The sequence below is a fragment of the Trachymyrmex cornetzi genome, unplaced genomic scaffold (assembly GCF_001594075.2).
Source record: "Trachymyrmex cornetzi isolate Tcor2-1 unplaced genomic scaffold, Tcor1.1 scaffold204, whole genome shotgun sequence".
In the NCBI taxonomy this organism is placed as follows: Eukaryota; Metazoa; Arthropoda; class Insecta; order Hymenoptera; family Formicidae; genus Trachymyrmex; species Trachymyrmex cornetzi.
This window is the reverse complement of record NW_017296680.1, coordinates 102,564-129,095: the sequence shown is the minus strand read 5'-3', so window position 1 is coordinate 129,095 and position 26,532 is coordinate 102,564. Positions and strand designations below refer to the sequence as shown.

Here is a 26,532-nt window from a genome sequence, read left to right as displayed (position 1 = left end):
GTTCCACCCCCGGACGACGGCAACAACAACGGTTCACCCCTTTATACGACACGATAGTTTCATCGCGAAACTGCCACCGTTCGCATCTGTCGCCTTTCCCATTACCGTGCAAGCATACAGCGGCCCATTTCCCGCCGGTAAACTCAAGTTGCGCTCTCAATTCGCTCAACCCCGACGTTTCTCTTTTACCACCCGGCGCGGTGTGGCCCTTTTCTCCCGCGATCGCGCGCGCTACAACCGCGGCTTATCGCCGTGATTAAACGAAACGAATTACCCGAGCTTTAATCGACCGTTACGAAGAGGCGCCGCGGCAGTTTGCTGCTAAGCTCGTATCTGACAATGTTGTTGTTGATTAGATGTGAGCTCTCGAAGGAGTTCATTTGGACAGTTTGATGGCAAAGAAAGAGATTCAATAGCAAAGAAAGAGATTCGATAGCAAACAGCATGCATGTTCTACATTGTTAGAAATGTAACCACGAGCTTCCCTTACATGTAAATGAAGCTGATGGTTATGAACGAAATTAAAAGTAATGAATGATTTAACTGAAAATTAAGTTACAGTAGTTACTTAAATGTAATGAACGTGTAACTTAAATTTATGAAATTTAATGTACTTTTAATAAAATTTGATGAAAAGTATATTAAATTTCATAAATTTTCATGAAAAATACATTAAATTTTATGTACATGTACATAAATATACTTTTTAGTTACAAATACATTAAATTTAATGTAATGTCATGAAATTAAATTCAAATTAAATTCAATTATGTAACTTAAAAGTTAATGAAATTTAAGAACATTTCTAACAGTGTAATTGAACCTTTCGCTAGCAATGTTGGACTTTAAAGGCACAATCGATTTTTTATTGTGAATTCTGGTAGATAAATTTAAATGAGTAAAATACAATCCAACTTTTATAATAGTAAAAACTTGTTAAAGTTTTCACAAAATTGTAAACATTTTTTTCAGATTTTTATACAATCCGAAACAATATAAAAATATGCACTAAAGTTCGAAGAACTTCTAGGTTGCGGACGAAGAAAAAACTTTATATTGCCAACGGAGAGTTAATACGATTGTTAGAAGTTGAGAAAAATATAAGGTAAATGTACTCGATTAGTGGTCATGACTTAATTATTGCACAAAATGACAAAAATTTTTTAATATTAAGTTTCTCATGATATGTACTCTAAATAAATTTATTGTCAATAAAAATTTACTTAGAGAGTCGTCCATATTATTAAAAGCTTAATATTAAAAATTTTTGTCATTTTGTTCAATAATTGGGTCATTGCCATTAACTGATATATTTATTTTACTGAAGGATTTAAAATAATATACAAAAAGCATTGAAATTAGCGCTGAAAGACTATTTATAAAAATTTGTATGTTTGAATTATATTTTTTTTTTCATTCGAGCGTTAAAACGGAAGAACTAAATTTGTGGTTGGCTCCCATCATCTACAATTGTACATTCGTGTGTCCTAAACTCAAGTGAAACGTCGCGGAGAATGTACGAAAATTCCTGAAATGGCATCGCACGTGGCGTTATATTCAAGCGAAGAATTCACGAGAAATATTTATCTAGCGAGTTGCTGCTGGTGCGCGTCCGCGGAGATGTTGGTACCCTCGTCAAATATTACACGGCCGCCCGTAGCGCTCGCGCACCACCGCCGTTTCCATTAATAAACGCAGGAGAGTCGCGGAGATAAATTTTAGCGCGGCGTAACACAAAACCGAGCAGCGCCGCACAGTCTTTGCTGCCATAATACAGAGAGAGAGAGAGAGAGAGAGAGAGAGAGAGAGAGAGAGAGAGAGAGAGAGAGAGAGAACGCTACCGAGCGCTTTTCATAAAATATGACTGCTTTAATAAATCCCGCGCGATGTTGCAACGGGGGCCCAAGACAAGGTCCGAGACAAGGTGCGTTGCTTCGTTCTTTCTTGGCAGAAAGGACAAGAGAGGGAGGGAAAGTGACGTTCACGGCGGAAGTAAAAATTCAATGCCCCGTTTAAATAACCCATCATCAACGGCGTCTTCCGTCCGGTCGCTTCGCAGGGGTCGGTACATATATTCCCTCTTCTTTCCCTTCGCCCCCTTTCGTAAAGGCGAAGCGGGAAAACGAGAGAGGGGATGGTAGAGAAGCAGGTCCCGAAAATCCTCAGGGGTGCGATCATGGACGGGCTAGACGCGCTTTCCACAACGTATCTTCCCACCGTTGAACCCGCTCGACCGGTGTCACGTCCACCCCGTTACACGAAAGAATTTTCAGCGACCCTTCCGCCTCTAAAGAGACCCCCAGCGAATCTACAAGGGGGACCCCCAACGTGTATCCCGGCGCATCTCTTGACCCCCCACGACTGTCACGTTCACCAATGGGGATCGAGTGATTCGAAAATTTTCACTTTTCGGACCAATCGCCGTCACGTCGCGATCTTCCTTGTGTCTTTTCGTACGTTGGAACATCTTCTTGACGGCCTTGAAAAATCAGAGGCACGTGCGGCCTCCTTCCCGTGTTCCAAATTTTATTGTTTGGTTTTATGTGTGCAAACCCGGTCAATCGGGACGAACAGCTGCCTGTTGGCCACGTTTCGCGCCTTTTTCGCGCGTCGCCTCTTTTCTTTCTTTCTATTCTTTCGGTTTTCTTTCCTCGCCGCACTCGCCTCTCTTCCTCATGGCTTCCTCGTACGTCTTGTCTGTTTGGCCGTACACGCGTGTGGCTATGGTCACGATACGGGGTCGTGAAACATTGCGTAAGGGCTTTTTAAAGGGACACGAGCGGCACTTCCTGACTCGCGTTGTTCCTTCCGTTGTTCCTTCCGCGATTCGCCGACACGGGGATTTAAATTTTAAACCATACCGAAAATGCTAATGCGTCCAACACTGCGGCGACCTCGTTCCTTTTCCTGTCTTCGGGTCAAGAAAAACCGTTGCTGTTCATCTTGGCTTTAGATGACACATGCGCATCTTGTCAGACAGGAATGATTATTTCTCTAACAGATTCGGATGAACCGCGTCAAAATTTACGCATCATATCTTTGTATCTTTTTTAATGATTTATATCCACAATTTGACTTAATTTATTGTACAACAGCTTCATTAGTTAACATCTGTTTCCTACGACACGATAAATTTTTTCGTTTATCCTGAACTTCTGCCGACATCATAATTCAAGATAGCCGATCTTCACATTTTCGTTAAATTAGTTTTCCCATCAGGATGCACCGTTGTCGTCGTTCCTACGATATTTTCTTTTTAAGTCTCCTGCACCATACAATATTGCTTCCGAGTTCGAAGTGGCGATATTACAACGGCGCGCACGAGACATTCCTATCTAAATTAATTAATAATGTATATACGGTGCCGGGTGAATTTTCCACGGTGTGCAGAATTCTTCGATCGACCCTCCCCCCCAGCGGACGCCGCGTACACGCGGCAGGATCGTTAATGGAAGATGTAATTGGAAAATACTTGGCGCGCCTCCGTTCAATTCACCGCCGTGTTTGCTCGCGATACGCGACGAACCGAGTTATCGCAAGAATCCTGCTTCTATCGGCGCTATAATCCCGCGGCACGGTATATAAACTTTATTCCGCCCCGGTCTGCTCCGACGATGTTGCTACGCGCTTTTACGTCGGCACTCGAGAGAGGATCGATGTCCGGATCTTTGTGAAATTTCATCGTCGCTTATCACGGACGCGAAGGAAGCGTACAATAGAAAAGTGTATATACCTCCTCCTAAGAGAAAAATACAATAGTCTGTAATCAGACTATCGGAGGTAATTTGCATAGAATGGAAACAGTATCACATATAAAATTATGATGAAAGAATATTAATTATCTTTAAGTTTTAAGTAATAATGAAAAGCGCATTAATAAAGTTCTGATTTTTCTGGCGTTCACCTGAAAGGTTCCATACAACAACGATTTAATCTACTGTTTAATTTAAAGAATTAATATTTGAGAGCTAAATTTCTATTAAATTTTCTATTAAATTTTTTGTTAAATTTTATACTAAATTAAAAAAAATTCTTCTATTGTGTTGTACCTTTCAATTATAATTAAATTATGATAAAGCAAGAGCTGACTCTGACGAAATATTTAATATCTACGATTTTTTTGTCGTTGTATCGCTTTCAAAGTGATACAACTACCAAAGAAAATTTCCCGTCGCCCAGGATGTACAGTCATGCAACGATAATAATTCATCAGACTTGCACACGTCAATAATTTGGTTCGCACCCATTTGGCTCACTGCACAGGCGCATTGGACATTATCACAACCATTTTCCACGATACGGCGTACTTTATGCACATATTTTCCCCCCCTCTCGATATAAGCTGCTTATTGGTTTTCACTAATTAGGCATCTGAATTACAAACTTTAGTAAGAATTGAATCGCTTCGGGGGTCTTGAGATTCGTTGCGAATCGAAACAACGTATCCATTTCCTGATGTTGTTACATTATACTGAGACAGAGAACGAGAAGGAGAAAGGTCTGGGACAGATAAGGGGAGCCGAGAGGGTAGGACTTGATGCATAAACGGAGAGTTGAACGTGAGGGTGGCTACAAAGCGCGGCGAGAATACTCTTGAAAGTGAATACTAGTATCCAATTGCAGTTACCTACCGTGTCTCCAGTTGTTCAAAGTGCGTATAACGGGCGGGAGAGGTAGGAATTAATTGGCAGGTTGCTTTCAGTGGCGCGAATGCGCGACGAGGGAAGTCGGGAGGTGGTGAAAAGGGTCTTTGAAGAAATGAAAAACATAGAGCACGCCTCAGTTGTTCCTCGATGGAGAATGATATGTCTCGCAAATATATTAAAAATTTAAAAAAAAAAGATAATTTGTTGTAACAGTTATATAGAAGAAATAATCGGTTTGCGAACAAATATTGGAAATTGAGATTGCAGTCCAGATATTAAAATTCAGAAACATGAGCTTATATATCATTTTTTTCCTAGTTGTTTTTCAATTTATTATAGAATAGATTGCACGAATGCTTCAAGCTTAGAAGACTTGGGCTAATCAAATTTTCTTTTCCATACAATTAACAGTAGTTAAATTTTAAAAAGAACAAAATACGGTTTTATTTGTTAGATTATTAATGTATTAAAAAATTCGTTTATAAACACACATAAAAAATATTATAACTTTAGTAATGGGTCGCAATAAATATTTCGCGATGTCTACTATACTTTCTGTTCATTACAGCTTTACGTCACTAATAGCACAGGCATAAGTCGTGAAAATTAACTTGAACGATTCATTCGAAGCTTATCGAGAAGTCTGACATAAAAGCGCGTTACACTATGAAATACACAATTCTAATACCCTCTTTCATGGCGATGCCTTAAGATATAATACGCTCCGACAATCATTATAATTGCAAAGTAGCGCCAAAGCTACCATTGCCCATGACTGAAGAGTAGTAGCGTGTTGAGATGCTAATTAGTGGGTTAGACTAGAGAAGACATTTACAGCAAGCGAGGGAAAGCTTTCAGGTGCGCTTTCAAAGACTTTCAAAGTACCTCGCGAGAGTATACTATCTCCATAAATTTTTGGCAAGGTCTCAGGTCTCTCTCCCTCTCTTTTTCTCTCTCCCTTTCTTTTGAATATTATTCATTAGTGATAATAACTTGCAATTTGTGTGAGACGTGAAAATGATTTTTTTTTCTTAAACGTTCCCGTTTCGCGAATCAGAAAGTACACAAGCCTTTCATGTATGCTGTCTAAAACAACTACTCAATACCGACAGTACGCTTTGCAACTTCAACCAAATTTACTCTCTTAATTTTTTCAGTAAACAGATCAACACGCGGAAGTGCACAATTGCATTTTATTTGGAACCCGTGCGATCCGCGTGTTTATTAAAACAATGCGCCAGATGGATGAAGATAGAAATGCGTTGAAAATAAAGGGATGTCCGTTCATATTAATCGGTTACTTCAATATTTACATTAACAAGTAGACATAATTATTTATGCAAACAATTCTGTGACATTCGATTTACCGAAACGCGCAAACGATGCGCATTTGCATCTCTCTCTCTCTCTCTCTCTTTCTCTCTCCCCCAAGTAATTTTCATAAAAATTGTACGGGGATAAAAAATTGAATTAAAAAAATCACGCAAGCGCGAAAATAAATTAGTAATACAAAACCAGTGTCACCTTCTCGAAGGTACTCGATATCCCGATTATGCGGATCGCATCCGCGAGACGAGTTCGCGCTCTTTACATAAGGGAGCGATCTCGCGGAATTGTCAGTGGTTAATTGCGTTCTCTTGCGCGTGCGAGGAGACGGCGCAGAAATAAAAAGGGGGAATACCCGGGGTTAGCGCGCGCGAGCCCCCGCGCGAATTCATATTTATTCAAAGTGGAATTAACGACGAACGAGCCGGACGAGGAGGCTGAGGGGAGAGAGGGATAAAAAGCGAGCGCGCGCACTCCCGATCAATAAGTTCGACCAATTCTACGGCTCGACGCTTTATGGACTCGTTACAAACTCACGCACGTAATTATCTCCATTCCGAATTCATATAGACGCGCACGCACACGTACGCGCGTTATTCGTGTACGTAACATCATGCCGCGCTCGCATGAAAGTCCTTTTAATCTACACGGCCACTTCCTACACGTTATCGGCGCGTGTCGCGAAGCGGAACAACGCCCTTGGATTACGCGCGTATTAAGGTCGCGCCGCGAGTTCGCGTTTGGTCGATTTAATTTTGGTAGGTTTTTAACACGTCACGTTTGGCGTGACAAAAGCGGGCTCATTTCTTCACCAAACGCCCGAGCGATTTTTCAATTTCGTTCAAATCACCGGCACCACAAACCGTGTTGCCCTCGTTACACGTTAAATACAATTATTCACTCTTTTAAAAAAAAAAATCCCTTTTTGACGTCGCGATCGACCACGAACTTGGCGAGTCTCGTTAATTCGCGATGAAAATTTTATTAAGACCGCCAGCAAGAACAGAGAAATGCACGGTCTATCGCAACGTTTGACGTCGTAACAACGATATGAATTTGCACTCTGAAAGGCGTTGATTTAATGTCAATCGCAGCTGCAACGAGCATTGAAAACGTTAATAGCAGCCACGATTGTACAATTACTCAACGTTAGACATTCAGAGTGAAATCGCAAATGAAAAAGACATTTAATGAAACAAATGAAATAAGTACTCATATTGTAATATAAAAAGAATTCTAATATGTCCTGCAAAATGACATTAATATATTCTCAGAATGGAATCGAGTACATTTATGGAGCGTACACAGAGAATTAGAAATTCGTAGATATATGTTTATAAAAGCAGGTGGTTTGATATTAAATGATTGTATCAAAAATAAATTTGCGGTTTCGCTGTACCTTGATATTCATACAAGATTTTATTTTGTCTTTCATCGAAATGCGATACGTCAATATCCAGGTTGATCTGATATTTGCGATTTCTTCTGGCGGGTTGCCAATAACAGTCACCCTCGATCGAGAGCTGTCCTGATAGTTTGCGTATCGTTAACTTCCGTCTCAGCGTCCGCGATTGAGCGAAGAGCCCCGGCAGCGGGGAGAAATTGACTTGTGGCGTTCGTGAAAGCCCACGCGAGATCGAAACCGCAGCAAACAGGAGGCGTCTACGCGGCCTTAATTAGCTGACGGAAAAGTGAGGAAAATTGTGCGCCAATCTAATGGTGGTGGCGTTTATAGGGGAAAAAAAGTAAACGTGCGAGAGGACGAGGGAGAGAGAACGAAAGGCCGCAATGACCCCCGACGGCTAATGACGTCACGTCGCACAAAGAGCGCCGAGAAATTACGATTGCAGGTGGCCGGGGCATTTCTCCGTTTACGTGACGGCGAATGACATTATTCGGCGAGCGTGCGGAACGTTTAATTGGCCTATGGCGTCAGATAAAAATAGACATAACAGCAATTTGATTCACGATTACAGCCTCCATCGATTACAATGTATCTATATTTCGAAAAAAAAAATTAATCGTACACCCAGATAAAAAGTTGCTTTGATTTAAAGAAATGTTGGTTAAAGAAAAAAATTTCTTGGATTTAAACATAATTTTTTTAAATCAAATAAATTTTATTTGATTTTAAAAAGTAATGTGTTTTAATCAAAGAAATTTTTTCACAAGTTAAAGAAATTTTCTTCTTTAACCGAAATTTCTTTAAATCGAAGCAACCTCTTCTCTGGGTGTAGAAGTTAAAGGATACATCTTGAGAATAATTGTACTGTCGCTGGCTTATAATTATATCATTAACTCTTTTACATCTTTTGATTATATTTTTTGCTTTCTCAAATTTTAGGCAATTAAGAATGACTATTAAAATAAAAAATCTAAACTGTTGCAATTTGTATGTAACTTAATTATGCAGTCAGAAGAAAACAAGAAAGTTACTTTTTTATGGATGAACCTATATCGTGTATAAAATACTAGTTTAAATAATCTTTTAAGCCTATTGTTATCTTTACTGTGACATTACAAACACACGAAAAGAAGGAATCTCAAGCAGTGTTGCAAAGTTTCGACATTTTTAGCAACCAGCTTGAACGCTTTACATAATTATTTTGATAGTCTAACAAAAAATTATTTTTAGATCTACATCCAACTAAATTTTTAAATACTTCAGCAAAATCATTCTTCCCGTGCAATATATTTCGATCGCGCATTTTGTTGTGACAGTTTCACACATAAAACACGCGCGCGCACAATGATAATCGCGCAGTTCGTTTCATTGCGCTTCGTCCATTTCAGCTGTTTTTTGCCACGACGAATGCTCTTCGGGATAAGCAACGATGGGGAGGCGTGAGAGCATGTCGTACTTGACGATTTTCAATTTCTCCAAGTCTGACGCTCGTACGTTCATTCACTCGGCCGTTCGCGATTTTCCTCTAGCGAGAGAGCTTTGAATTTTTCGTTCCATCTTGAGCGCTCGCACATATGTGGCTTCCATCCCCTCGAGCAGCGAGGCCCATACAACTGCTACCCCTGTTACTCGCAATCGCGTTTTCCCGATACGTCTTCCACGCTGCACGGAAATCAGCCGATCGAAAGAAACTAGGTCGAGAACGCTGACGTCAGCTTCTTGAATATCGTTCGATTACCACATTTTTCGATTAGGATGTTTTTTATTAGCTCGTAGCGCATGGATATCTTTATACACGCGTAGGGATGTTTTTGGTAGAGCTATTCGTTCGCGAGTAAATCTCCAATGGTGATCACCGCATGACAATTAATACAAGGTCCAAAATGCTGTTCAAAGTTCCACGCGTTTTAGCCAGTTTTTAGCTAATTAGTAACATCATCTAAAAAGTTCCCAATTATTTGCAACGATTAATTAACGTTTCTTATGTTGGATTATTTGTTGAATAAATTACTGATGTAATTTCTTCATGAATCATGTATATGTATATGTATATTTTATATCACATCATAGTATCTTTTAGCATGGACACATTTTAATATGATCAATAATGTGATTACCTGCTATCTGTTTTGCTTTAAATAATTATTGATTATACACGCAGATATTTAATATATTAACATTACGTAATAAACTTTTCTTTTCGAAAATAATAACTAAATCAGCGATCGATTACACTTTTTCCTGACGTTGCATCTTTTTTTTTTTAGAATTCGGTAAGTCTGCTTGTTTTCTTGATTACAAATATTTTTAGGTGTTATTGGATTTATCTCTTTGAGCTTGACTAAGAGATCCACTAGTCCGGAATACGCCCCTGTACTACCCTCCTTTCAACTCTTTCCAATAGCGACCCCCATGAGACATCAGACCCCGATTACTATCCTCGAATAACCTGTTTACACATGAACCAGAGAGAACGTAGGGTAGGACGGAAAGAAACTAAAAACGTCAATAGCAGGAGACATTGTTGCATGCGTAACGTTCGGTAGATGTCGTCTAGAAAGACAAATAACAATGTCGATTTTTCTTTCTCATTGTGTTCCGGTTCTGGTTATAGAACTCATTCTACGTTCTTTTCCTTTTATACGCGTGATGTACTTCCATCTTCCAGAAACTTAACATTTCGAAAATTGTCCTATCCATGATTTCTATTGAAAATATTTTTGTCTGACGTAGCAGAAAACTCAATCGATTTTCTAATATATATTCTTTCCAATAATAAAGTATTTTCAAGTTAAAGCTATTCAAAGTTATATTTAGATAAACATGTTTCGTTCTTTTCAAAATTAAAATTATGAAAGTTATTTGGTAACTTCGAAATCTCATTTAGGAACACTTGATTCTGTTTCCGCATATATTCATATAGTCTTATAAAATTCTTGGGAGCCGGCGGCTGGTCGTTGCCCTGGCGATTTAAAAGTTACTGGCAACCCAATTCATCCCCGAGGCTACGTCTCCCATTCCTCAAGGATTCAATTCGGCATGCATAATTCCGCGAGCGGGGAGGATGAGCCGCGCCATATATACATCAGGAAAAGGAAGTACCAGCAGGTTTTCGGGCGCGAAAGGAATTCCCCGACCTCGTCGAGAGCGTGTCGGTAACCCCTTTTCTTCCTGATGCGCCCTGGCTTTTCCCAACGACCCCCTGCGAGAACAAAAACTCGCGGGACCGACCGGTTCGGCGCGAGTGAGAAGTAACGAGGACTGGACACGAGGGCACGTAAAGAAGGAATAATAAAATGCCACGTTGAAGATGAAGGAGTGGGGAGGAAGACCACCAGCAGCTCGTCGCAATTTCGTGAATTCTCATCGCGAGTTAGTTGGCCTGTCGTCATCAGCTAGAGTGCAATTGCGAATCTAGTTGCGCCGGAAGTGCAAAGTACCATCAGCGTTTGATTCTGCGATCCCGATTCCGGGATCTTAATTTTGTACGCGCCGCCAATCGAAGTAAAGTTTCAAGATTCGATAATCGTTAATGAGATTTCACTTCCGTTAAAGTTCGAGCGAATTGACCGTCCCGATTCGCTGCCTAAGACATCGGGATGATTAATGACACCTAATATTTTCCGGAACAACGTCCAACAGTCGAAAGATCTGATCAATTTCGCGAATCTACGCCCACCCAGTCGCCATTAGAGTCACCACTCGCGTGCTTTATTGCTATAATACCGAAAGATCCCGCGGATTCCGCGCAGAAATGCCGCGGATACCATCCGATAACGCTCCCCAGGCACGAACGGTCGCGCCCTACCAATAGATGATTGATATGTTTGCCGTCTGTATGTGTATGTGCCGTTTCTTTTTTTGCGTCGAATCGCGCACGCATTCGAGCCGGTAAAGCGTGACTCCGGTACATGACATGGATGGATACAATAATGGCTGGTACCATCATCATCAACATCACCATGATCATCATCAACACCTACAGCAGCAGCAGCAACAGCAACAGCAACACCAGCAACATCCATACCAACAGCAACAACAACAGCCGTACTACGGGCATCACCATCAGTACCAGAGCCAACATCATCAGTACTCGCAGCAGTACTCACCGGATTATCTCTATCGATTTTCCCTTCAGGTAATCCGCGGTATCATCGAACAAAACAGCACGGCTTGTTTTATCTTTACGAATAAATGGAATATTCCGTGTAGGGCATGGAAAAAAATCAAAAGCAGTATTATACTCTGATTTTCATTACGAATTGTTCGGGAAGACGGGTGATTTGAACAATACTGTAACGCTTATCATAGAACCATAGATTTAAATAACACCCAGAGAGAAGAGCGTGCGTACAGTTAATAAATTAATATCATATTATTGTATCGATAAAAAATCGACGCTTTATAATATTACTTTTCATTATTAACAAAATATACCGATATCTTTTTGTAGAATGTATTTGAAATCAGTGTGGAAAAATATATTTCAACAACAATATCATACTAAAACAAAAATAATATCAAAACTGTAGATATTAAAAGCGATGAAACATTTTAAATTATAGGCTATTACAACAATTTAATGGCTACTTTTGGTGACACGTGCGGTATATTTTTAACTGTTTCATGCCATATAAAAATAAAAAAAAATTAACTCTACGAGCTGAAATTAATTATATCCAGTTATTCCTCGATTAGGCACGCGAATGCAATTTTGCACGTGGCTCGCTCGACGCGTTGATAACACCGATAGCTAATATAGAGAAAATGACAGACGCGAAAGAGGGGGAGAGGAATTAAAGGGGAGCTTCATGTTTCTCTCTCTCTCTCTCTCTCTCTCTCTCTCTCTCTCGCTCGCTGCCCACATGAAAACCATTATATTCGTCGTCAAATGAACGCGCTAATTGTAATTTAATTATTTTGCAGTAATACTTATGAACGAGGTTTCAAAATCCCATTATAAATTACCATTATTTTGATAATGTCCTGTGTGAAATTCGCGATGCAATTCTTATTAAGCGGAGCGGATCGCAACTACCGCTGCACGCTATGATGCCGTACTATAATCGTCGAACAAACGCATAATATTGTTTTCCACCTCGCAAAATCTCGAGTTTGACAATATCAAATGAGGATTTAATACTTTTCCGTTTGCACATACGAAGATTACATTAATCCAAGAAACGACGCTCTGCATATTTATCAGTCAGTAATCAATTCCGATATCGATATGGGGCATAGATGGTGCACACACGGTTATTATGAACAACATGAATGCATGGAATATATATTATACCTCCAAACAACAACGATTTTACCGTGTAACATTTTCGCGCGTATATCTCCGCTCTGCTCTGCTTTTTACAACGCGAGAAATATGCGGCGGTAGTCATATGAGGCCGGTAATTTTTCACCCGGAAATCAACCCTTTCGCTTACTCACGTCCACATCACGTTGCAATCAATATTTCCTCGCTTACAACGAGCGCGCGCGATAATATTTGCAGAAACCTCGATATCGCGTGACGTTTGCGCCTGGAATAAAATTTATTGCGAAATAAAAAAAAAGCGCGTCCCAACATCCCCCTCGAGTCTCTCCAAGAAATTTACACGCGTAGAATTTTCTCCGCAAGAGCAATTGGAGCAGAGAATGGAAGGAATAACATCGACTACGAAGGTAAAAAAAAAAAAAGACAACGATGCAGACGCAATCTGCGATTTTTATGATCTGCGCTCGGACGCGAATCGGTCGCATGTGCGTCCAACGACGTTTGTAAAATATTACGTGGTATATCGGGGATGGTAAAAAGAGCGGTGGCAGCAGCGGCCTTTCCCTGAATACACGCACGAAACTTGTGTCGCACGCACACAACGTATATCGGGAAGATGGAGGAAAATGCCATCTCCGACAAAAAGAAAACGCTTTCGCTTATGACGTCGATTTTTTCATAACGGACAGGCGAGGCAATCACGAGTCCGGGCTCAATTCCGATGCTTATCGACAAGAGTTAATTCCGTGCGCGAATTAATCATATCCAACGCGCGCCGATTCGACGCGTATATACCTACGTACGATTTTATAACGCGGGGGGGGGGGGTCGTTTTGTATGCCGGCGACATGAACAACCGCATATCGATGAGCGTGTAGGGGTTGCGAGAGTGGGCTGAGACAGGCAACAGAGCAGACAGAGAAGAGAAACGAGGACACAGAAACGGAGACGACGATAGAGGGGCAGATACAGAATCCCATCTCCACGAACCGAGCGAATTCTGCGTCCACCGTCGACCCGAATACGACGAGGCGTGCCTTATCTGACAGGTAGATACCGGCCAGAGTTATGCGTTACCTACCTACGCCAAATTATCTTCCCGCCCTTCCGGCTTCCATCTCGCGCGAGAGTGTGTACATGAGGTTACGATCTGCGTAGCAGAATGTTAATCTTTAAATGTTGTCCAACATTTATTAGAAATCGAGCTATTATCCGAGATTCCTCCTCTAAAAGTGTTCACTCTGAATCTCTTGCAGTGAAATCTCGCTCCAAGAGAGTGAAAATACAACCACCTTTTGAAAGAAAGTGAAATATTTAATAAGATTTCACTGCAAGAGAGAGAGAGAGAGAGGAAATTTCGATTATTGGTCCTCTTAGAGAACAATTATAATTTGAAATTAGATCGAAAAAAAAATTAAATTGAATTCATTGGATTATAATAAAGTTATAAATGAATGTAAGAAAGAAAAAGTGAGAGAGAGAAAATTCGGGAAAGTGGTGAATATATTTCTATGATTACGTTCTTTCCACTTCCTCTCTACATCGTGAATACGTATTTAAAATGCAGAAAGTATAAAAAAGTGCAGCTAAAAGGGACGTACTGTCACGTTTGCAAGCACGGAAGTGTGAAGCGTAAAACTTATCTCCGCCTGCGGAAATTATCGCCGTGACATAACCGCCACGAAAAACACGCGATACGGGGACGGAAGGATTTCGGGATACAAAAGCTCGCGCGTAGGACTTCTATAATAAAGGGCGTGGGAGAGACACGTCTCTGTCACCGTCACCATATAGATACGCGCGAAATTATACTCCCTTATGTAGTGTTCTCGCGTCGAACAAGCCCGTCGTTATTATGCGAATTTACGATTCTACGCGCGTGTGAATGAGCGGCCACCGAATTTCCCTACTCTGTGAAAATATCTCGAGAATCTCGTAACCCGATAAGACGGATTGCGCTCATTCATACGCACGCGTTGCAAACACGCCAGTTTATCGACGTTTAACCTTTCGAAGCTGACATTGCACTCCAAATCCAAGTGTGTAAAAAGTGACTTCAATATATGTACGTGATTAGTTTCCCGTGTAAATATAACATACTGTACTGCAAATATGGATTTACACATTTAAACGTCTGGTCATTTTTTTACACGGAAAACCGAATAACACATACATATATTGAAATCACTTTTTACACTTAAAAATTTCCAAAGTATGAAAAAAATTTCAAAGTATGAAAAATATCTAGTTTATATTGGATCTACTCAATTATATATTTTACATCGGCAAATTTAAATTATTCTTATTAAAATATAAAGTATTAAATTTAATTCAATTTTATTTTTCTTTATAGAAATTACGTCATTTAAATTTCTTGAAATTAATTAATATCTTTTAGTCAATATAATGAGTCTCACAGGCACAATGTTAGTGTAACCATTACAAGTTTTATGTCAGGTTTTGAGGATTAAGTGAATAGATAAAGATGTCTTCCTGAGGAAGAAAAAATCAATAAAACAGCAATCTCAACATATGTATCAGGATAAAAACGCAGTCATTTTGGCGAAGACATGGTCAGTTTAAGATCTTCGGAAATAATTTGGTATGCGGAATCATTAATTAGGCCTACAAATTCATATTATTATTAACGTCGAAATGGACTATCCTGGAAAGATTCGCCGCGATTGCCAACATGAAAATAGCAAAGTGCCAACGAGGCACCCAGCTCAGGATCGAAAGGGAGAGAATCAAGAGTCGCGGGTGATGCACAGTGAGGGAGAAAGCGCGTCGGAGATGACTGGCTGGCCCGGGGGTGAAAACGGGACAAATGAGAGAGGGGTCTAAACAGCAACAGTAATTCGTTCACTGACAAAAGGCTCTGCTGGAACAATGACGTCTGCACCACGTCCGTGTGCGCGCGTTTGCGTGTGCCGCTTATTGTGAAAGCCCGCGCGCTTTTCACCGGATTTTCCGTCTGTTACGCCCGGCCCGTTTAGATCGATCGACTGTCGAGCACGCACGCAGCCACGTACGCATACGTACGCATACGTACGCACCTAGATATACAGAGTACATAGAAAGGGAGCGCGCGATGAAGGAAAGGGGGTTGGCGACGCGCGTCAAACGCGCGGGGGAAAGCCGCGCGGAAAGTGAAGAGTAATTGCCGCTTCGTGTTATCGCGTACTACATCTTCGTCGGTGTTTTTGATGCATCGCGAGTGTACGATGCGACGTATACGTGCCGGCATCGTAAATTCTATTACGCGATGGAGAAGCGCGTGTGCGCGGTTTTGTGTGCGGGTAATTTCAGGGTGGAAGCGTTCTCGTGCGCGGACGAGAGGAGGGTGGCACTGGCCAACGGTTCTCGTGGCGTGTATCTCGTTCGTGCGATCGAAAGTCGAAATAGATGAATGTTTCCACCGACCCCGAGGAAAAAGGTTGACACTACATAGTTGCGCTAAAAATAGACTATATATGAAACGGGACAAAGAATCTATTAGATTAGAAATGATAATGATAATGAAAAACGTGTATCCATGAGAGCGCGCTTCGTAATAGTTACAAAATTGTAATAAATGAAAAGAATAAAGCTGTGATAAAATTTGTTATTATTATCGTATTAATTATTGGTATCTTTAATTGTTATTATTACATCACGTGCAGTTTTACGTTACGTGCAATATTTTCACTCTACTACATCCGTAAACCACCAACGTGGCGAGAAATACAGATATATTTCTATGTAACCATCAAGAATTATTATTCACGAATTATCATGAGACGAACAACGCAGCCTTGTCTTTTATGGCAGAATTTATTGCACTTAATCTTGTGGAAGCGTAGTGCATTTACAGTTACTTTGCAAAAGCGTACCAAACCATTGTTTACATTTCTCCTATTGCGCTTACTAGGTGCTATTATTTAAAGCCCGGTATTTAAATGGCCATTAAACTAATGGCGGAAGCTTAAGCACCGAGTCTAAGCCCGAATTCCAGCGGGATAATCGCGAGAGCCCTAGATAACCGTGCTCTGTCCGTCCGCTTCGCTAATTATGATAATTGTTATGGTAATTACAAAGTCGATCATACAATTAGCGAGAAGACACACCCATTACTGCGTTAACATACGAAGACGTGTGCAACACAATAGACAATGACATTTAAGGCAAACAGTGCCATCATTCTTTGATAATACATCCAACCCAAGTTATCAATCTTCTTTCATAACTTTCTCATTACTATTGTTTATCGTTTATCGATACACATGTTTCCTCTAACGACATGATTCACGAGTTTAAAAATACACGCTTTAAAAAAAAAAAAAAGAAACGGCAATACGTTCGGAAGCCGCACTCTCGATTAGAGATCCATCTTCGTTGCGGATCGGTCGCCCTGACAAGTGTCTCCTCTGTGTCATGGCTGTATTGTGATTTACCGCCCCTCCGATTCACGGTACATTGGATCGCGGGGGCGATTCAGCATTTCCAGATTGCAGTTCGAACCATTCAGTAGCGACGATCTGCGTCCACCCCGCCTATCGGAAAAGTGATACATATCCCTCATTAGCAAGTTGCCATTCCGGTTCCTGCCAGTATTCCTTGCCAACCTGTACCGAACACCAATCAAGCCCACGCTCATTCGTCCATAGTGCTGTTGCTCACGTTGTTGTTGTTGTTGTTGTTCCCCCGTGGCTTGTACCGCCTATCCACGTATTGGCTGACGAAGCAAACAATCCCTCCATTAGTATTTGTTATTTTCTAAAAGCATTCTCATAATAACCGCTTACAATTTAAATTGTATTGAAACGTCTCTCTTCATCTCGTACCTTGCTTGATTATGCGAAAAACATCGATCTCAAATTACACAACAGATATAATAGCTCTTCTATACTAGATATTGTATCTTATTTTTATGTAATTATAATTTACTGATATCATGATACTATTGTTCCATTATTTGACATTGAACGATAACAACACGTTGCGTCGAAATTCTAATTTATAATATCCTGAGATAGCAACAGTAATTTATTTAATTTTGTAGACTTTATACAGTTCGAAATTTCAGAATAATTTTTGCGCTTTTTTCTACCGGTATTTTGCGTCGGGAAATTTTCGAGACTCGGCTTGATTCGGTCACAACGGGAAAGAATTTTATCCCTCGGGCACGATTACGTCACGGTGCACGGTATAAAATTTCTATTCGCAGGTGCGCATTCAAAAAGCTCTTGTAAGCGCTCAGCGAGCGGGTATCAGAACGGCGTATGTCGTATTCCGCTGGAAAGAGTGGCTTTTGCGTTGGGTAATTAGACACGTCGTCCAGTTTACGGGCGGACGTTAAACTCTCGAACTGGAGATGGTCGGGATAGAAAGGTCCTTTCACCCTCTTCTAGCCGGCGGGAATGCGCTCTCTGGACCTCGTCCATTCGCAGGAATGAAGGTCCGGGGCTAAATTGAACGATCCTTTTCCGCTGGACGCTGCCTGGGGATACTAAAGCGTCGCGGTGCATCCACGTCATATAATTGCCATGCGGAGTGCATGCAAAATGTACCTGCCGGGTCGTACCGGGCAAAATTTTCGTCGGGGACACGATGACGGCAACGGCAGCAACGTAACGATGTGAATTAACGGGCGACTGGTGCAACCGGTTTGAAGCAGGACATGCTTTGTTCGTCGTATACTTACATATCCGTGATGAAAAATATAAACCGTTCGCAAAGTGAGTTTTGAATTCGTAAGGTAAATCGGAAGTCGCGAAAATGTTACAGACGTATAATGCATGCGATAACGAGTTATTGGATACGCGTTTGAATTAATGAATATGTATTTACATAATGAGTTACAGTATTCGTTTTGCGCGATAGTTTACGTCGGGGTTATTTATGATATCCGTGCAGCAGAATTCATAGCGTAATAATGACGATTCGCTCGAACGAGAATTGAAAATTGCGCGAGGACATCATACAATTCGCGTTTAACTACGACTTAACGCATTAATGACTTTGTCGAATTTTCATCCTCGCATTAATTTGCCCTCGATATTGAGACTCGGAAATTTCACATTTCACTGTTAAATATTTTGTAAAAGGAAAACAGCTATCGAATTATGTTGGAGGAATAAAGAATATCTGTGCTACTAAAATATATCTGCATATTTTGATCTTCCGAATAGAATTATGTAAATTGTGAGCGGAATATTTATAAACATGGATACAACGCATGTTCAACGCATTGCATTACAACGTTAACTAAAAGCGCACAAATAGGTGGAAGGAATTTTAACGGTTTGTTCAACAGATTGCTCTGCTTGAATCCTTGGGATGCGGCGATGTTCTATGTAAAATATGTACGAGCGCTAGAATCTTTTCAGGATATCCTATGCCGAGACTCCGCCGTACTTCGAACGTATCAGAGGTACTTTACCAAGTTTCCTCCGCTCGAAAACGCTATATTCTCGGAACTTCCCCTTTCTTTTTACTCGACAGTCTCGATCGCGCGGTCGGAAATTTATTTCTCGCCGGAGGCGTGCGCGGAATTATCCAAAATCCCGGCGTGTCGCCTCGCACGTGCCTCCACTTTACGTAGGAATGCAAAATCTGTCGTTGGGGCACCATCTCTCTTCGAGCCTTGTCCCTGAGAGAACATTCGTTGCAAATTTAACGCGGAGGGCGGAGGAACAGGTGGTATAACCAAGAAAAATATTACAGTTTTTCAAATAAATAGACCAATTTTTGGTTAAGAAGAAAAGACAGATAAGTTTAAGTTTTCCCATATAATGTTTCTTTTATTAATTTTTTACTTTAAAGCTTTTATACATAATCTATGTTTGTATGTATATCGATTTTAATACATCTGTAGATACAAATATAGCCTTATCGTTATTATTCGATATAATATTGTAATTATAGGACAAAAAGAGGAAGAGAAGGGGGAGGGAGAGAAAATATTATACATTCCGATAATATCGATTCGAAGAAATCAATTACGAGGCAACCCCTTTTAGAGCGTAGAGACTCGGACGGTTTCTTCAACCGGAGCGTAATTTCCACGTGGCATTAAACCGCGGTGGAAACCGGACTCGTCGCGCGTTGGTGGACAGAAAGACGACGGAACGAGATTTCCTAATCGGTATGAGAGAGTTTCCACCAGACGACTCTCAATTCGTACCGAAGCAATTCACTGAGCTCGGGAAGCGAATGCGCGCACGAGACGAGGCGCTTCAGGGTGGAAAGAAAGGGAGGATCCCTGGATGAAAGAGAGGAGCACGAGAACGAGCGCGCAACGAGAGAGATGGACTCGGGCGAACGACTCGAAGACAATGCAATTATTCGCAATTACCGCGTCCGTCCGCGGCTCGCGGAATTATCCCATTCTGTTTCCATTACTGGTCCCGCCAGCCTTGGGCTCTCTCTCTGTCTCTCTCTCTCTCTCTCTCTCTCTCCGCTTCCATCCTCCCACTGAATTATCCTTTCTCTCTCTTTACACTCGCTCCACGCTGCTAGGCGCGTTCGTACTTGTATACGCCCCGTGTATACATGCTCATTTATATATGTACATATAAATGCCACCACATGCCGTCAAAGCATCGACGGGAGAAATTAATAGACTTTGAACGCCGCAGACACGCCAACCCGGGGCGGGATAATGCGGCGAAATCTATAGAATTTGCCTACCGATCCGTTAACGAACGACGTAACTCGGAATCTTCGCGCCTTCCTGCATCACACGGTATCCTGCTCTTCGGGAGGATTACCAGCGAAGTATCCAAGAGTAACGCCACTCTCCTTTGAATCCATCACCGCGATTCGGTCGAGTGATCCAGCTGAGCGTAAGCCGCTTTCGTGCACAACATTTCGCGTTAACCTAAGCTTTGCTTGAATAACGATGGACACCAATCTTATTTTTTTTTAATAGTTAAAGACTGCTCGGAAAGTAGAGAGAAAGAGAGAGAGATGTGGCTTAGTGTATTTTATACTAAAGTTCATTAAAGAACACAATAATAATATAATTTTATATTTTCCATTACATTTCTTATCTTATTAAAGATCTTAAAATTAAGAAAAAATTTTAACGACGTAGTTTAAAACATTACCAATTAAGTAGGATAGGGTTGCTACAAAATTAGAAAAGGGGAAAATCACAGAATTTTGTAAAGTTTTCTGGAAAATGAAAATTCTCGGCTTTAAAGAAGTTTAATATATCACACCTACGCAGTTTTAGAATACTACCAACTTAAAAATTAAAAATGCAAACTATCAGCAACATTAATAGTAATTTATATTGCTGTGTTAAATTGATCTCTCAACAAAATATTTAATGGCTTGCAAATCAAGAAGATACAAAAAATTTCAAAATATTGTTGAAAGTCGGGGAAAATCATGAAATTTTGTCTGAAAATCAGAAAAAAGTTATGAAATTTTAGAATGAGGAATTTATGACAACCCGAAAGGAAACTAATCAAACGTATCGATCATCAGACATTGTAGAATTGAAACACTTTTCGTGAATACAATCTATTGCAGCTCGGTTCTGATTTTTAATTATGTATTGGATTTAATTAATTCTCGTAAAAGAAACGATGAATCAATTATAGATTTATTTTATGCGCTTTGACATCTATACGCTTTTTTAATTCTCAACACACTATTAGATCGTATTAATGTGTATCATTTATTTAATTTATTATGACGTTTTGAGTCACGTTATGTTTCCACGACTTTTAGGGTAACTCCGATATATACGCCGCGGAAGTCAGAAAAAATAGAAGGAGTAGGCATAATTTTCTCACAACTACTCTGTTACATGCCTTTATGTTATATTGAATTATAATTTCAGCTTCTTACTGTTAATATTAATGAAATTATTGTGAGTTGAATCGACTTGTCACTGTGTGTGTAACAAGTAGCATCGTCATAAATTATAATCTACATAAAATGATTACTGTAAGGCGTGTAAAAGACCTAGTGGTTATTTCGTGATACGTACGTATAGAGGAATAGTAAAGCATGTTGTATAGAGAGAGAGAGAGCAAAATACAAGTGCTTTGCTTTCGTATTCTTTGTTTAGTTTGTTGAAACCCTTGCATTTTTGCAATATATCCCACCCATTATCTATATATTGCAAAAATGCAAGATTTCAAAAAGTTTATTTTTTAATACGAAAACTAAATATTTCGGATTTCTAATATTTTTTTCATAGTAGTGTAGACAGTACAAAGTTTTTACTGATATAGTTCGTTTATTTTAAACATAGTAAATAATACTTAATAAATTAAGTTTTTGATAGGTGCGGCGTATATACCGGAGTTACCCTATTGTTTCAGTTTTTGTGGCTGATAATAACTTATTTATTAAACTGAAATGTTCCGCTAGTTGAAATTTATTAAATATACATGTTTTATTAATTTGACATCTACTTGTGCTCATTTATTGCAATTTTCAAATGACACATTCAAAAACTCTATAATTATGCAACAGCCTACAAGAATCGTTATCACGTGCAGCTGCATATTCATTATGAAGTACCTAGATGTAAAAGTATCACTTGTCTAATCTACTCAGGGATTGCTCGTGCAACAGGATTCTTTCTGGCTGGCTTTGACCGCGCATAAACTGGATCAGCATCGTCTACGACGGCAGCCGCCAAAAACAGGAGAGGAAGCGATGGGATTCGATTACAAAGCCCTCTCGTCGCACCCTCCCGTTCCATAGTTGGGCTGGAGATCGGACTTTCTCTCCCTTTTCGGTGTGCCGATCCCGGTGTGTTCAGGTCGTTAAAGATTAACGGCGCACTCCTCTCCTGGCGACGTCGTATCCAGGGCTCTAGGCGCCCTAGGACAGGGGAGCGGCTAATGTAACAAAGGAAATCCGGGCGACGAGCGACAAAACGTAATTACGCCCGTCCGCCCCCGTCCCGTCGAATCTCCCCTCGCCTCTTCGCGTCTTCCCACAGCTTTGCGTCCGCCTGCGTGTAACGCGGAACCTCAGTGGGACGTCGTCCGTGACGCGCTTTCCCGCGTCTTCCGTTTACCTACGTAGGACCTCAACGCTCCTCGTATATCCACCTACATACAACCTTCTCCTTCGCCACGTCCTCTTGCACGTCCGCAACCCGCTTTCCGACAGCGCGCGGTTTTGGCGCGCGGATTACCGCCGAAAGGGAATCGATTAAACGCAAAGCGCACCGTGGCGCCTCCGTTCGCTAATACATTTTGCAGTTGACAGCCTCTTTAATTGCGGTACGGTTCTCTCGTCGCTCTTAACATCTTTCCGTGCGTTACCTGCACGTCGCGTAAGATTCGCGCCGCTTATGTAATATCGTAGAGCGTGCTATGATTTGTCACGCTTTAATTCTTGAATGGGCAAGTTTCTTCCTTGGTTACGTCATCGACATCTTACGAAACTTGAACTCAATGCTACATGAGGTATTCACGTCAAGTATTACGAGCAGTTTTCTCAAATTTATTAGGGACAAGGAAATTTCAAAATTAGTTTTCAAGTTTTAAGATTCGGGGCTGTTTATGAATATATTTAACGCAAAAAAGGTTTAAAAGAAGGCCTTTAGGAAATAAAACTATTTGAACCGATTAGAAATAAAGAAACAAGATGTTTCTTTGTAATTTATGCAGTAATTTTATTAATAGCAATGACCCTTTAAAATCCAGAAAAAAAATTACTGGGCTTCCCGTATCTCCTCTTCGCACAATGTTATCCGTAATTATGTCTGCATCTGTAACTTGCTTCTGGCATGGTAAATATTAGTCCGGCGAATATTAAATAGGTAGGATCAATGGAAATGAGTTTTCTGGTATTTTTTGCCGAGTTTTATGTTTTATAGATGTCGACGAAAGCTCAAAGCCTCCCACGTTTTCTACCTTGCGCGATGATTATATAAGGACTGGTAGCTGCGTATTTGCTCGCGAGCAGCAGCATATAGCGGCACGCTTTTCATGTGCTTTCTCTTTCTCACAATCTTTATTCACCGATTTTGTCGAAATAAAATCCCGCTCATACTTCTTGCCGCGGTGAAATTCAAAGGGAATAGGTTAATAATATAGCGAGCGTAATAAGCTTTTAGCTTCGTAACATATTTTTTCAAGCGCAAAAGAAAACACGAGCACCGAGATAATTTTGCCCGCGGTATATTGTCCACTTATAATTTCATGCAATGCAATTGTGTGAATTGGCAGTATTGCGAATTACTTACAAATTATTTGCCAACATTTTTCTAAAACGTTGTTTATATGTTCATAAAATATTTCTAAAATTTAATTCAAAAAATTCTTTAATTAACTAAATTGCATGTAAAACTCGAAAATATATATATATATTATTGATATTCAATAATTATAATTCTAAAAATTGCTGTTCTTCTTAGTTCGCTACGTGTGGTTTCATCGACTTCAAAATACGTCGAACAGCTGAAGGTATTAATACGAATTTTCTCGGAGATGCGCGACAGCTGCGCCAAATTTCATATTGCCTAAGATCCGACCCTCCTATCTCATCCCTCGAGTTACCTTCGAGGTTGACAAAATTCAGCGAAAATTTTAATAGATCGTGCCGGAATAATATCCCTTCCACGTCGAAAGCAGGGAGGAAGTAGACAAACTTCCATCCGAGAAATGAAATACTTTCACCGTCGCAACTTCTTTCGCTTTGTATGCTTGCCGTAATTTTACTAAAAGTCACAGGAGCAATCTAAACTGGATGCATCCAAAGAGTTCTTTAATCGAACAAGATGAACATGTACAAAAGTCATTCTTATAGTTTCATTTATGCACAAGATATTTTTAAAATATGTTCCTTTCAGAAGCATTTATTTATTAAACTGTTTGAAATATAAATTAATGACAACAATATATCGAGTCGACGTGAAAATTTTATGCGAGAATATTTATCCTGACGTATCTATAATTGTGTACGCAGAAAAAGCTTTTAGTTTTTAACACCTTTATGGCAAAGTTGTGCTACATGGAAAATCCCGCAATAGGAAATTGCAAAAGAATTTATAGAAATCACCGTCAGACAACATTTGTTATTCGCGACGAGAGCGAATAAAGGAAATAGTATAAAAATTACAGCAGTACTTCCACGATTTGCACATGTTGCTTACATGATTTAGCAATTTTTATCCGTCTTACCACTTTCATTAGAGTAATTGGTACTATGAGGCACAAGATGAATTTGTCAAATGAATGAATGTCCATTTTCATTTTCGGATTGCTCTATCTTTCACGTTTCGTTCCAAACCCAATATTTATCTTTACTGTACCTTTTCGTCTGTATCTCCACCGTAATGCCATTAGCACTTCCAATTTTGTTCAATTAAAAGCTATTTTAAGGCCACTATAATTCGCTATGTTTAGACAAGATGTCGCGGAACTAGAGCATGAAGTTTTTTCCTGCAAGGATTGCGGTACTTTATTTTATCAGGCTATTTCGTTATTCCATTCCGCGATAACTGTGGTTCAAATATACTGCGGAAATACTGAGACTGGTATATAAGGCAAAATTTATTATTTTAATTGAAGTTATAAGGTTCTTTTCAGTTTAATTCCAAACACATACTTTTTTCTACTACGCGCAATTTATAATTTCCTGAGATTTTGTACAATGTTCATAGATTTTCTTAAAGCTATTTATTCGAAAAGAGTCTGAGAGTTTTTTTAAAGAATAAAAATGTCTTAAAAAATATTATTTTGCATGTTACATAATAATCTAAGACTTTCACGACTTCGTAACAATGTGAAAGCCGTCGAATTTCGTACTAAACACTCACGTGGGACTACCGCATATAATCCATTAGGCGCGAAAGGGTTAACGCGTTAGCGCAATCTCCTTGAGAAGCGGACCGTGCGGAAGTGATTAAGTCGAGGTGACTGAAGTCGCATTGTCATCCTGACAAGCACTCACGCACGCCGTAAAATTACGGATTGCCACGAGATTACAACCGCGGGGAGAGATCGAATCGGTGACGACAAATGCAGGAAGAAACCGAGAACGAGAAAGACGAAGAGGATAAAGTGGGGAGAAGTTGTGACGAGAGGGAGAGAGAGAGAGAGTTTCTAAACTACTAACATCTACTAGTAAATGGTAAACCTGGCGCAGGCTGCAGCAACCGACTGCGACGGAAGGGGATGAGCATGCTAGGCGAGTTATGCCGGCATTGTTCTAATTTAATCATACATGCCAGGACCAGCCAAGATACCGGCTCAAGAAGCAAGCCGCTAGTAACGATCCATCCGTGCAATTCAGCGGCACTTAGATCACCCCTATTCTCTCTCGTCCTTGTTCTCGATTTTCTTCAATACATAAGTATATCATTCTTTACTTAAAGTATAAACTGTTCTCTCATGTAATTGCAAAAATTATATTCTAATTGATTTATATTATCGACATAACTTAACGTTCTATTTATACACTCAGTTAATATTTTTGATTATAATATCGCTGTGTGTTCTTACAATATTATTAATTTTTTTATACCACTATATCTTTAATTCGACGTTTAATTTTACTCATTATTTGCTTCATATATTTTTGTATAATTCAACTGCGGTACGTAATCAACCGATAATAAATTCTTTATCACGATATCTTCCTCGCGTCAAGTCCCAAACGTCACATTTAAACTGGCTCTCGAAAACGATGGAATCACCGAATTTCCGCTTGCTACGCGGACCACCGGCCCGGAAACGGGCCGTAATTTTACTCCGGCCGTACTTGAACGGGTTAAGTCGTTGCCGAGGGAAACGGCGTTACGATCTCTCTCGAAGCGGAAGGAGGAGGAATGACGCTCCTCGCACTTCTTAGGACAATTGCGTCTCCGTCGGCTAAACTATCGAAGCAACGCTAATGGCGGATGCAAAAGGAACACGTCGTAATCG

General features: G+C 40.2%; 1 protein-coding gene across 1 annotated transcript in view; it reads left to right on the top strand.

The window, feature by feature from the left end:
• LOC108759758 (uncharacterized) overlaps positions 1 to 26,532 on the top strand; it is a 328,570-nt gene that overhangs the window by 279,008 nt on the left and 23,030 nt on the right. Inside the window, exon 9 of the mRNA XM_018505367.1 lies at positions 11,329 to 11,515. Within this exon, the coding sequence (XP_018360869.1) occupies positions 11,329 to 11,515 (187 nt within the window). The remainder of the gene's footprint in view (positions 1 to 11,328; positions 11,516 to 26,532) is intronic.